We start from the raw sequence: 14138 nt of genomic DNA on the forward strand, positions 1-14138 counted from the left end.
TTGTTTGGCAGCCAAAACAATGCGTGCGTATGTGTGACATTTCACACACACACACACACACACACACACACACACACACACACACACACACACACACACACACACACACACACACACACACACACACACAAACACTTACACACATGGCCTACGAGCCAGATTAGAGCGGTGTTTATTCTCCAATACATTGAGCTATTGTGTGATTCTCCAAGGCAGCAAGCAGTGATTCCTCTTAAAGCTATAGTAAATCATCTCTGACAAAGAGAGGAGAGGAAAGACAGAGATTTACTCATCCATACAACCCTGGTCTGGACAGTGGGAAGGGTAGAGTTCTTTTGTCTAACATGGCACTGATGGATCAAGATTTATTTTCTTTTCGTAGCCGGATCTCTCACGCAGGAAACTGACACATTTTCTTTTCTGAAAATGCATGTTCTATCATTGTTTTGTGTTTCGCTTTCTGTATGCCTGACCCTCACACACAAACAAACACACACACATCATTTCCCATGGAAGCAGCACGTCCTGCTGTCTCAGAAAAAGTCTATTTCATCTTATCAGCAGTAACAGACAGACATGGGCACTACAGGCAGGAGACTGGACAGAGAGCAGGTTAAAAAGTACCTCCACAATAAAGAAACACAGTGGCCATGATTCACATCATAGGATATTTAAAGGACAAATTGTTGAACGGCTAAGACAAACAGTGTATTTCACAGATATAATTATGTCAATCCATATTTTCACTGTGTCTTAATATTGAGCTTTGTGTAAAGACAATGAGCAATATTACTAGGATGTTCCTAAAATTGATTTTCCCAAATCGTGACATTGATTTATTGATTTTTTTCTCACACAGAACATGAATATAACATGCGCACGTGTATATAAGGAGGAACACACCTTCATCTGCATTATGAAAGTCCTTCTAAGAGTGTCTAGTTGAATTAAAAAAACTCCAGAAAGTTGATGACATCCTTACTCAGTCCTACTGTATGACTAAACCACACATTTCTGTTTCTATATTGTTGTTAACTTCTGCCAAACCACCTTGTATTCAACCCTATCCTAATCCTGCGTTTTTGCTCAGCATGCCTGGACAAAGACTCAAATAGATCAAATATATGAGCAACTTGTGTCTCGCAGTAAAAGCCTTACTCCAAAAATGAAACTTTAAGGTTTTACATCAAAGATAAATGAGTGGGAATGCGATTCCGAATGTGTTTTTGGTCTCCATCATGTCTGTGTGTGTGTGTGTGTGTGTGTGTGTGTGTGTGTGTGTGTGTGTGTGTGTGTGTGTGTGTGTGTGTGTGTGTGTGTGTGTGTGTGTGTGTGTGTACCTGTCATGAAGCGGTCCTGTGGAAGAGTGCTAGCCGGTGATGAAGGGTGTATTGATTGGTGGGCCAGGCGCCTAGCGTATCGACGTGGCAGGGGGGTGATCCTTCAAGGCCTTCCTATTGGCACACTGAGTTAATCTGCTCAGCCTGATCAATACCGCCTAACTGAAACTATCATTGCACAGCATCCCACGTCAGTGCTGCGTTTGTCTGGATTTTATTGGTTTTATGTGTGTTTATGGAGGTTGAAGGGATGATTTGTATCTGTGTGACAGGGAAAGCAAAACCTGGAGCATGCCTCTTTTGTGCCTGTGGACATTGGTGCTTTTTTGTGAAAGTGTTATATGTTCGCTCAGTGAGTCATGGGCAGTAAAGTCAGAGCGCAACACTGTGAGGTCATATAAACAGTATAGCATGCTATTATAAATCTGCAGCTTGATTTCCTGCCTGCCTCGGGCAAAGTATGGCAACTTGGCAAAGGGTTAGCCATTGAGAGGATCGGCTGAGTGGCTGGATTTTTGTGCTGCTGACAGTGTATTCCTGCTCTTTATAAATTGTGGTTTTCCTGCAACTAAAATGCCTGGAGCGGGATAAAAAAATAATAATTCTTGGTTATGTTTTTTTCCCTCCAATGGCTCTCGGTTTTTGCTTTTCTGTGTGTGTTATTTTCTGGACACCTCCATTTTATCGTGGGCCCTTTCTTTACCTGTATTTTACCTATCTTTCTTTGTCCTTCTGCAGGCCTAACATGGGGAACACTGGTCAGGTCAGTGACTCTGGCTCATCTACGGTTAAACATGCCCTTAACCCAGACAAAACCTTCATGCAAGTCCACTACCTCAAGGTAAGATAAATGAGAGAAAGACAATGGGAAAAATCAGGGGGAAATGAATAACGGCAATAATAAAGAAAAGCGAAAACAAAAGGGATATAGAATACATACATCAAAATTACCAAAACTTCTTTAGCAAGATGTGGCTCTTTTTGTTGGATGTGCTAGGATTGGAGATAAAGTGAAAATCGATGTTGCTGAAAAGTTTCTCGTTATTCTCCCCATGAATCATGTTTTCTTGTTGTTATTTGTCCTTTGTCTAGGGTTACTTCCTCCTCAGGTTCTTGGCCAGTCAAGTGGGAGAGCAACAATTCATCAATTTCTTCAGATTATTTGTGAAGAAATACCATGGGCAACTCATCTTGTCTCAGGTGGGGCTTCAGTAAAGGAAACCAGATTAATTTAATGGAAGATTGCATTGTTAACTTCCAGCTACTTGAGAGGCTGTTAATAACAAGCTGAGCTCAGATTAGACGGTTTTAATATGACCTGTCTCTGAGGCACAACGTTATTTCATTTAATTAATTTGAAGCTGCCACTAGTTTACAATAGTTGAATGTTCTCCAGCAGATTTTCAAATTGATGGCCTTACAGCTCAGCCACATTATGTTTATTCTGCTGGAGCCATGAAGCTGAGTGATCACACCTGGAAGCGTGTGTGTGTGTGTGTGTGTGTGTGTGTGTGTGTGTGTGTGTGTGTGTGTGTGTGTGTGTGTGTGTGTGTGTGTGAGATATGTGATGTGTTCCACCTGGCTCGTGCTTCTTCGGTGAAAGCCTGAGTCTTGCCACTAAATAATGTATGTAACATAAACACTGTTTAACCTTTCACTCCTGACTTACGATCAAGTATGCCTTTCTCTTTCTTTTTGTCTTCCACCCACACCTCGCTAAATGCATCCATTTCTGTCTGTATTTTTCTTTTCTTTTTCCTTCAGGATTTCCTGCAAATGCTGCTGATTACCTTTCCCGACTTGGAGAGGTACGTAAGTGGCTATGAATAATGCTTACAGTGTAAATCAGGAATAATGAAGAAATGTCTGGACGCATTAAAATCACTTAGGTTTTTCTAAAGTATCACTAGGTTGGTTTCAAGTACAGATTCAAGATATGTTATTCATTTCTTTCTCAACAGATGTGACTTGTTACAGATTTATATATGAGCATGTGTTGATTTGGCCTCAGTTTTTAATCTGCTGTGGAAACATGACCAGCGAAAGCTCCCAAAACAAATCCTGTTAAGAGAGCAGTCTTATCCACTCTGATATTAATTGAAGTGTAAAAGGATAACCTCTCCTCCTCTCTAATTTTCTCTTTCCCTCTCTGCGCTCGCTTAATGATTCATTTCCCTATTTGTCCTGATTGCCTCATTAACCTCTTCTTCTGCCTGTCTATCTCTTTCTACCTGTCTGTCTTTCACTTTATTTCTCCCAACCCTTTAACACGTATTCTCTCACTCCTTTTCTCCTCCGCACCTCCGTGTTGACTTTTTGCTTTTTCTGTCATGTGGAGTGTGCTGCTGGACTCGCAGAGATTGATTATATTAAACAGGGGGAGTTGGGGACAGTCAATATTTGGATCCGATGCCTCTTTCAGTAAACAACATGCTAGACGGTTCAGGATGAGAATAGACACTGTTGAGGGTCATGGCCGCTCTTTGTGCACGATCAAATATCCTGCCAATTCCCCCGACTAAATGAGGAACATAACATGAATAGGACTTAACAAAAAGCTATTAACAAACATTACAAAAATGATTTCTTCATTGATTTCTACTAATAAGAAACCACGGTTTTCCAGATATCAACGTCACTCTTTCTCATACTGTATGTCACCATAAAGGTGAATAACCAATCAAATGAAATCAAGATACCAAGCTCAACGTGAAAAGACTGGTGCACACTTGTCTCGTCTGCTCTCGTGAGACATAAAGCTTATTTATATCCAGTCTTATTATGAAACAGCATTTGACAGGTCCTGTGGTGTATTAAGTGTATTAACCTTTTGTTTGCCACGAATTAAATCTATGCACATAATACCATGTAATCCTGCCTTATGGTGTCTCCCTGTTGATCTGGCAGATGTTCAGTCTTTATATACTCTCTTTGATTCATCTCCACATGCGAAGAGCTGATATTAGCTTGTGGTGAAATCACTTTTAATGTCAAGTTGATAACGAAGTGTTGCTTATAAAGGGAGTATTACCCGAACAGCTTGTTGTAAGCCTCATTTTACAGAAAGCTCCAGCAGCGGAGTCTCTATTGCTTCTCTTGCTTGTGTGTCCGACACTGAGGTCCCAATTTAAATATCTCAACAAGTATTAAAAGGATTCTCTTGAAGTTTGACACAGACATCTGGGTCCGCACAGAATCAACTGCGACCATTATACCATGATAGCATCAGCCTACAGCAAATAAGGAGATGAGAGGCAGATGAAGTCCAGTTTGACTGATGCAAACTGATTCCTGTCTGACAGGGTCCAGCTGAGCCTGACAAGCTCAGCCTGAGGTGTCCTTAAATGGCCCCTCGCACATAGGTTGAAGCCACTACAGCCTCGTAGTAAAGGCATGTAATGACCTAAAGGTCTAAAGCAATAGACCTATTGAGAGAGACATGTTGCCGAACATGATGAAGAACTGGAAAAGAAAGTATCTAAATGTCTGAAATAGAAACAAGTACTTCAGTAGTTTATTGCAAACCAAAATTCCTGGATGTCACTGACATGCCTGTCAGTGGGCAAGACTTTGCATCTTTCTGAGTATTATACAGTACAATGTATTTATAAAAGTATGTCAGGCGTTAGAGATTCCCTTATCTGTGCTTTCAGGTTGGAGTTCCTTCAATTAAATCGTTTCCTTGTGGAAAATAACACCTTTTAATGGGCTCAACATAACATATTAATATACAGCAATAGCTTAAGACTAGCCAAGTGGGGAATTTCCCTTTAAGCAAAGCCTGGCAGGATTGATGATGGGGTTGGGGGGGGGGGTGTATTGCTGTGGAAGTCACTCTTTGACAGTTGTGTACTTAACACTTAAATACACATTGCGGACTGCTTGTGGAATGTTTGTTTGTGTGCACATTAGTATATGCAAGCCTTTTCTGTCACCGTTTGTTTTTCTGTATGTATATGGCCATTTCCATCTGCAAAACCATACACTTGAGTCTCTCCTCAGCCACACGCACACTTGTGTTGACACGCTTGCTTGCTATACATGCACATAAACCCAATTCATTGTCTGTACATGCCTGTTTGCTTGTCCTTGTGTAGGAAAATGGGTGTGCCCCTCTTTTTTGTTTAAGGTGTTGGCCTAAACCTCTAGTCCACCACGACCCCAAACATATTTTCCCAAAGCCATCACAGGGTGTCTTGGGCAATAACATTCATTGCTATAATAATAGGAATAATACTAACACTTGTGCCATTGTGTTGCAGAGAAGGCCTCACCCTCAGTGCTATTCATGCTGACTGGCTCGATCGACCGGGAATTCCAAAGGTATGAAGAGTCTTTTTTTTCTGCCTCTTTAGAGAGTTTGAGCATGTTGCTTGAATAAATTATATATTTTCACTAGTTAAAAATCAACAAGCCAAATAAAGGTGGATAATTAAACATTTAATAATAATTTAATCTAGACCATTTAGACCTGAATATAATAAAAAACAATTTTTTAGTCTGAATGAACAACTTTTCACAATCTATCTGAAAGGTTTTGTTTTGGCCTTGTTTAGGCGTGTGAGGGAAATATTGTGCACCTTTGCAAAAAAAAGGTTGTTCACATGCTGTAGGTGAAAACTAAATCTGAATGGCTTGTTGAATCCCATGTTCTGACCAAGGCAGCCCACAAAGAAACTCTTGGGGTTTGATTTGGTGTTGGTATGCACTCAGGATAAACAAATACCGTATAAGTGTCACTCCTTAAAGGGCAGCACAATAGTCTTAGTTTGCTTTTCCTTTTTAGTTTTTCTCTCCTGTTGTTTTTATATCCAGTGGACTGCTGATACCTGAGCATTATCATCTTTAATAACAGATTGATAGGGTTTTGAGATCATGCATCAACTAGACTTTAATAAAGTTAACATGCTGTGCTCTGATCCAGTTCAAAGCCCACGGGGTTAAGTGTGGTTCCACGCTGGGGGAACTTTCCTTGTTTTGGGGAGTGTGATCTTACATGTAGCATTTGCTAGACAAAAGAAGCTGCATTACTTTTTTCACACTATTTAGCAGCTTTAAATGGCGGCGTAATGACACTATTCTAATGGCAATTATGTCTCATGTTATGGCTTTCGGTATACTATAAATACTGTGGCTTAAATTATTCGTGACTTTTAGCCAGTAGGCATTATGAAACTGCTAGACATTGAGTATAGCATATTTATTTTTCAACTTTCAAAAAAGATCTGATGACATCTTGATGATGAACTGAATTCCACTGGAGGGCATCACGAGCTGCTACGTTTATTTAAAGAGCTAATCTTACGTTTCATTGTGTTGTTGAATCATTATTACCCCCTACTGTCAGTGTATCTTGACAAGGTGAGGCTCTTCCTCTGCTCTCTTATTGACACACACCCACACACACACGCACGCACGCACGCACGCACGCACGCACGCACGCACGCACGCACGCACGCACACACACACACACACACGCGCACGCGCGCGCGCACGCACGCACGCACGCACGCACTCAGATGACATCGGACCTGATGACAGCGTTTCAAAGGAATCACACCCTCAGTCAAAACACAGAACTGGTTCATCACATGCGTCATCCACCTCTTCTGCTAGAATGAAAGCCCAGGCAGACAGGGCGGCTTTAATCGAGAGGGCTGCAGCACTGGATATTCAACATGAGCTTGATGAACAAGGGGGGCAGTTAAACCAACAAGGGGAAAAATTGAAACAACAGTTGAAACAACAAGAACAACAGGTGAAACAACAAGAACAACAGTTGAGACAACAAGAACAACAGGTGAAACGAAAGAAGGAACAATTGGATTTACAAACTAAACTGACAGAGGCCAATGCCAGGCNCCGGCAGATGCTCATCACAACAACTAAAACTGTTGAACGCTGAATAAACCTCATTATAAACTGCAACCAAGGACCGGAAAGTCCTCTGTTTGTGTCTGCGTCTGGATCACTCTTCAGCCCTTCTGTGACGTATGACAAAAATATATTGGACATAGAAAAAGGAAATTGCCATTACATTAAGTGGAATCGTACTCTGAGTGAAACTGGACAATAAGAATCACTTCACATTGGATTAAGGATCGTTTTCACCGGAAACAAACAAGAAGGAACAATTGGATTTACAAACTAAACTGGCAGAGGCCAATGCCAGGCTAAACGTGCTCAGCATGGGATCAAGACACACCTCTAGAGCATCAGATGGGATGAGCTCTTACTTCAGAAACCCTACAGCAATATTTAATCTACATGCAACTGAATTCACCTCTATTCCCAGACAAAATGTACAGACACATGTGCAGGGACATGTTGACATCAAACCACCTGTAATCAACAATGGTAATCAAGGTGACATATATAACCTAATCCAGAGGCAAAATGACATCACTGCTATGCTGGCTCAACAGCATCTCACTTCTACTTTACCTCCAAGAGACATTCCTGTTTATGATGGTGACCCATTGCAGTTTGAAGCCTTCATCCGTGCATTTGAAAGAGGAGTAGAGCGGAAAACTGATGATGAAAGTGACTGCCTGCATTACCTAGAGCAGGCCTATTCAACTGGCGGCCCGCGGGCCAGATGCGGCCCAGAACCAACTCCCGAGTGGCCCAGCCTCCCGTAGCCAAATTCCTACACTAGTACAGACCATGAACGCAACACTCCACGTTGCATAGAAACCACCAAACCACAACGCAGCACGTTTTTTGAAAGTGCATCTAGTGGTGCTAGTAACGGTGGTCCTATGATAGCAACTAGAGTTGCTATCATAGGACCACCGTTACTAGCACCACTAGATGCACTTTCAAAAAACGTGCTGCGTTGTGGTTTGGTGGTTTCTATGCAACGTGGAGTGTTGCNTGTGTGTGTGTGTTGTTGTGTGTGTGTGTGTGTTGTGTAGAGAGAAGTGTGTGTGTGTGTGTGTGTGTGTGTGTGTGTGTGTGTGTGTATGCTCGTGTGTTCGTTCTTCTTGACCACTTCAGTGAAAAGCTTGTTGAAGCTACTTTTGATCTATATGACTTCCAACTTCCATCTACCCTAAAAGCTGTGTGTGGTTTTGTGTGTGTGTGTGTGTGTGTGTGTGTGTGTGTGTGTGTGTGTGTGTGTGTGTGTGTGGGTGTGCATGGGTGTGCCTTTCAATGGTATTTTAGAGCAGCTATGCAATGAAATAGCTTGTCAGCATCGTCAATCCTGACTGTTGATCTCTTTACACCCCCCTTTTTTTAACTGTATACTCCCATATTCATCATACATTTACATAAATACACACACACATGCATGCAGGCGGACTGTAGGGAGTCCCTGGACGAGATGAGACAGGCAGTGAGCTTAAAATGACCCCGAAGACAGAAGTGCTACTGAGTGATAAATGAGACAAATACACGCTACACTCTCTCCCTGTTACTTTTTTTCTGTCTTGCTCTCTCCCATTAACACAACACAAATGGAGCCATCTCCTCTCTCTCCTCCCCTCCCGTCTCTACAAATTAATCTTCCCATCTCCAGCGCTTGCACCACTGATAACGTTCTCTAAGATTTTCACTAGATATCAAAAGGGAAAACAGCTTTTCTTTCCTCTCCATTAGCACAGATTTAAGAAACTTTGGAGAAAATAAAAAAAACATTGGAGCTAAAATATCCTGATTTGTATTATTTATTTGTATTGTAAAAGTGTTTTGGGATTGGATTAAATTGGATGTGACAGAACTACAGCATCGCAATGCATCAGTCAGACAAAACACCGTTCCATCTGTCATGTACACTTTTACAGACAGTGGATTTTACTATCAGTCAGTTTATACAATAATATCCTGTCATACCACGGCATGACTTTTACAAGTTAAACTCTGGGGTAATATACAGTGAAAGCAGTACCAGTTACCATTGCAATAAACCATGTGTACAAACAGCTGTGTATACGTTCTGTGGAAGTAGTCTTCAGATTTATAGCTTTATACATGAGCTTTGTCACAAAACAAAAAAGGAAAAGACCCCACTTTTTTAAAACAGGCACACAAGTGGACTGGAAAGTTTCATTGACAGGTAACGCTGGATCGCCAGCTTGTTGACTGAAAGTCTTTGTGAGTGAAGGTTGAATCAAACAGCAGTTGTGTGCCACACTAATCCTTTCATTCCTACACAATCTGTTTTAGCACTTTTTAATTACTGCGTAAAATGACAAAGCCAGTAGGATGCTTTTACTGATTGTTGTTACTCCAGTTCTGTTGTTTCTTTAAGATGTTCTGGACTCATTCTCTTTCTCCTCCGATTCTCTTACTCCTTCAATATCTCTCACTGAGGTCATGAGTTCAGCCTCGAGGAAACTTTGATCTAGTGTAAATAAAGGATGCCATACATTATTGTGTAGCTGCAGTATATGTGTGTGTTTTTGTGTTCTTTTGTGTCATGCATGTACAGTACGTAAGTAGATAACAGTATGACTCTGCTGCCATCTGACTGCAGTTTGGCTTTTATCCATGTATTTAATACCTGTTGTGCTTATTTTATTAACTTTGCTTTTTAAAATACCTGTTTTTAAATGCCTTTTTATAATGTGCTTCCACTGTATTTATTCTTACATTTCTTTTATTCTATTTTGTAAAGCACTTTGGGTTGCCGTCTGCTGAAAGGTGCTGTATAAATAAACTTGCCTTCCCTTGCCTTGATGAAATCCTGTCTCCTGTCTACAAACCATTCAGGAAGCAGTTGAAACTCCAACAGTAGGTACATAAAAGTGGAACACAGCTAATAAGATATGGTAGCTTCCTCTTGTGTACTTAATTATATTATTTAATCACTATAAGCCCATGATCATAGACGAGAAATGAAAATAAAGGCATCCTCAAGCTAATTTTCCTCTTCACCATGGCCATCTTTTACATATGTGCATGGCGGCCGTTGCTGCACATATCCACCGGTTTATTTGGCAACCCATCACTTGTGAACAACACCTCAGCCCTCAGCCTCACTGCATGAAGTCTCTATCAATGGAACAAACACCACCAAAGCAGTCTAGAAGGATCTTACAATATGGTTAGAATGAGTCCAGAGAACTGACGCATCGCTCGTCATCTGAAACCAGCCTTCCATGAAAGATCCAAATCAGAGGCTTGATGCTTTCGACAGCACAGCAAACCCTCCATCACGACGAGCTAAGGAGTATAGCAAATGAGTTGGACCCATAAAAGTGAGACATAATAAACTCCCTGTGACAGCTTGTCAAACTGCTACTTAAATATTCTATTAAAGCTACAGGATGGATTCAGTTGCATTACGTCTGCATGTGTTGCCATATGCAGAGCTCAAGTTTTACTTTCATGAAAAGACAAGTAAGGGGTTGTGGCTCACTACAGTGGACTGAGTGTCTGAGCAGCTCTTAGCTGATTCCCAGTTGGTCTGATAATAGAGAAACACACAGGCACACGAAGGCACACACACACACGCACGCACGCCGACCATTTCCCTTCCTGATGTGATGAAGTCTGGCCGGAAACAGTCATTTCCCTGAATGTTCCCATCTCTCCTCCGGCACACTCCCTCATCCCTGATTCATTGCCAATACATCACGGGAAGAGAGAGAGAGAGATAAAGCAAGAGGGAGAAAGAAGGAGAGAGAGAAAGACAGAGAGAGAGGGACAGAGTGAGAAGCAGAGGAATAGAAACAGAAAGAGAAACAGGGCAAGTAAGAAAATGTGCACGAGAGAGTAGCGGAGAAGGAAGTGGAGACGCTGTCGTTATAAACCGAGAGACAAAGCACTGGAGATAGGAAAACAAGAGATGAAGGAAAACCAGATGTGTTCTCGTCAACGCCGCTCAGGGGTAGAGTTCTCATTGCCAAATATGACTAAGTATACTCCGAAGGGATGAGGTATTTTGAAGAAAACCACAGCAACAACAATACCATAAAAAACATAAAGATATATTCCTTAGTTCATGGGAACTAAGTTAACAAACAGAATGAAAGGAGATGTATATTGCCTGAGAAAAACAGACAAGGGTGTTGGGTAATTTTCCATTGAAGCTTTTTTAATCATGGCCACTTTATTATACTTGTGCATTCACATTTAAATCCATGCTGGCAAAACATGTTGTAAGATTAAAGACAGTGAGTCTTTTTCACAAATTAGCACAGACTAAAATGGTAGAGTACTGTTTGCCACTTGCCAAACCCCACCAAACTGTGAAGGCTTTTTGATCGAGACCTCCTGCTGTTTACCCTCCCACAGGGGCTCCAGTCACTACCTCCTCTTTTGAACCACCAACATCGCATATCAGCACACAAGGGATTTCAGTCACCATGCACTTGAGCTCCGTTTAAGTCTCTGTGTTAACATTATTTCCTTAAATAGAGTTTGTACCTGTGTTATTTAAACTCTAAGGTATTTAGTTCATGGCAGTAGAGTAATGCAACTTGAATTAGGAAAACAAATCAAGGTCCACTTTATTTCCTTTCAATTTGGATGAGTGGTATAACGTCTTCAGTAAAGCCCCTGTCCCACTGTCCCACAATTGACACCAGATGGACACACGATAAAGGAAATGTTCAAATTCGGCTCTGATCGTAACAACATCGGGCCATTCGTGAGGTCATCTTAAGCCATCGTATGACCGCAGTTGTATGTCTTGAATGTAATTTAGGTTAACTTCCTGTTTTATTTAGATGCTTTTATTTTGAAGGCGAGTTTACGCTGTTGACAGGAAGTTGTTGTTGCTATGGAAACAACATGATAAGTAACATCTTCTAATCTACATATAAAGACGGAGAAAGTAAAGAATAAAGTGTATGTTTAAATGTTAGCACCCCCGAAGAGGCACAAGCTCTTACGTTGAGTCTGGATACATTCAACTAAATCATCAGGAAAGACTACGACCATATTTTCGTGTGGTTCGGGTTCCATCGTGTAGCCTTCTGTAGGCATCGTACTTGCTTCGGCTGTTACTTGGCTGTTGACCAAGTTCGGGGCCATCTTCGTGCGAAATTCACAATTCCATATTCGTGTGTCCATCTGGTGTCAATTTCGAGACAGTGTGACAGGGGCTTAACAGAAAGCAAGTCAATTGGCCTTTGACTTAGAACTTCTAAATAGACCTTGATTAAAGTAATTTTTTGTAAGACCTGAGGTACGACTCAATCTCTAATAAGTCTTTTCAAAATACTCAAAAAGATCCTTAGCAGGTATAAAAGTGGACTGACAGTCTGCTTTAAATAAAACATTTTGTCTCACACTTGACAAATAAAAAAACAAAACATTAATGTTCAACTGACGACACTGTACGGTTTGAAGACCTGCTGTTCTTCTGAACCTGTTGTTGACATTTACTGAGCCACAAACATAAATCTGGTGGTAGGTGTTTCCACAGTAACCAGTAGCATCGACCAGGAGGGTGGAGATTGCCATGTAGGTGCAAATGAGGTGATAGTGACACTGATGAGATGGAGGCTGACTCATGATCCACCTATTCTATTGCATCTGTTAAGTTATCATGAAAGATGTCCCTGCTCTGACATATATTATATGGGCCCAACCACGTAACTGTTTTAGCCTGAAGTTAATAATACATAGGTTGACATTGTTAGCTGTGCTTCCAAAAATAAATATACAAATAGGCATATTATTGTATATCACATGTCGATGTATCCTTGGGCAAGATACTTAATGATGAGTTGCTCCCGATGGCATGTCCAACCGTGGGTGTGTATGAAGGTTAGCTAAAAACAGTTTGGGACAGAACAATTTCTGCAGGAATCCGAAGAATCCAGGATTACACCATTCCCCAGATATGTTTATCCAGGAAGAGCTACATAAACACTCTCTATTTATACAGAACCTTATCACATCTACACCAAAGGCACTGGGAAAATATATTGTATTTTGATGCACAAGTGTAAAATAAGACTACATAAACCTTAGCCCTTTATTACAGTAACATTAAGAACTTTAAATCAAGTAAAAATCTATTTTGAATTTTGCCGGTTATGCAAATGTGTTAAGAATAATGTTTAGGAATAGCTGCATGTGTCAGGCATTAAGCCCATTCCGCAGGCTAGTTGATTCATGAAGTCTGAGAGTATTAAGCCACTGTAAAGCCTTCTGAGGTTTTAGAAAAGGTTTAGGTTTATCATACCTATCGATCAACTTTGAGGAATTTTACCGTGGAGTCCAGTTGATCAATATGTTCCCCAGATCAATGAAGACTTACAAACAGCAACTTTAAAAAAGAGCAGAGGAGTCTGTCGTTGCCAGAAAAGTTGGCCACGGTCTCCTGCTATTCACATCCTACCCTACAGGGTTTCCTGTCCTGAACTGCAAGGGCAGACGAAGCCTCTCATTACGGAGACCGCAGATGAAAATGAGAGCAAAATGAGGCCCATTACCACACAGGCGTGACTAATATCCCTCTACAGACGTCTCTACACACACTGGACACACGCACGTGTATATAATCGCACACGTGTACAAACGCAAGCATCTAGATGCATGTGAATCAATAACGTATCACAGAAACCAAGACGACAGGAAGTTGTTAATAAACGTTGGCTCTATAAACCAGATCTCAAGGCTGCTCTGTGGGGGGAGTCTGGCGCGATCCACTTTGTGCACCTATAGGTTTACGAGTGTGTGCGTATATTCCCTAATCATCCATGATGTCATTAGCGCTAAATGCAACCGTGGCGCAGCCCAATACTTGGCAACTAAATGTCCTACCTTCATTATTCCTCCATCGCCTTTTTTTCCTTCTCTAACCGCTATTATCTATCTGGCCAATCCAGTAATATGTCA

The 14138-nt window shown here is 41.2% G+C and overlaps 1 protein-coding gene across 1 annotated transcript in view; it reads left to right on the top strand.

Moving 5' to 3' along the window:
* The window catches only part of aopep (aminopeptidase O (putative)), a 29630-nt gene extending 23961 nt beyond the window's left edge, over positions 1-5669 (top strand). Inside the window, exons 9-12 of the mRNA XM_010767704.1 lie at positions 2079-2181; positions 2433-2540; positions 3105-3148; positions 5603-5669. Coding sequence (XP_010766006.1) covers positions 2079-2181; positions 2433-2540; positions 3105-3148; positions 5603-5669 — 322 coding nt within the window. The remainder of the gene's footprint in view (positions 1-2078; positions 2182-2432; positions 2541-3104; positions 3149-5602) is intronic.
* Positions 5670-14138: the final 8469 nt, after the last annotated feature.

This window comes from Notothenia coriiceps, unplaced genomic scaffold (assembly GCF_000735185.1).
Source record: "Notothenia coriiceps isolate Sejong01 unplaced genomic scaffold, NC01 NC01_scaffold00004582, whole genome shotgun sequence".
NCBI classification, from domain to species: Eukaryota; Metazoa; Chordata; class Actinopteri; order Perciformes; family Nototheniidae; genus Notothenia; species Notothenia coriiceps.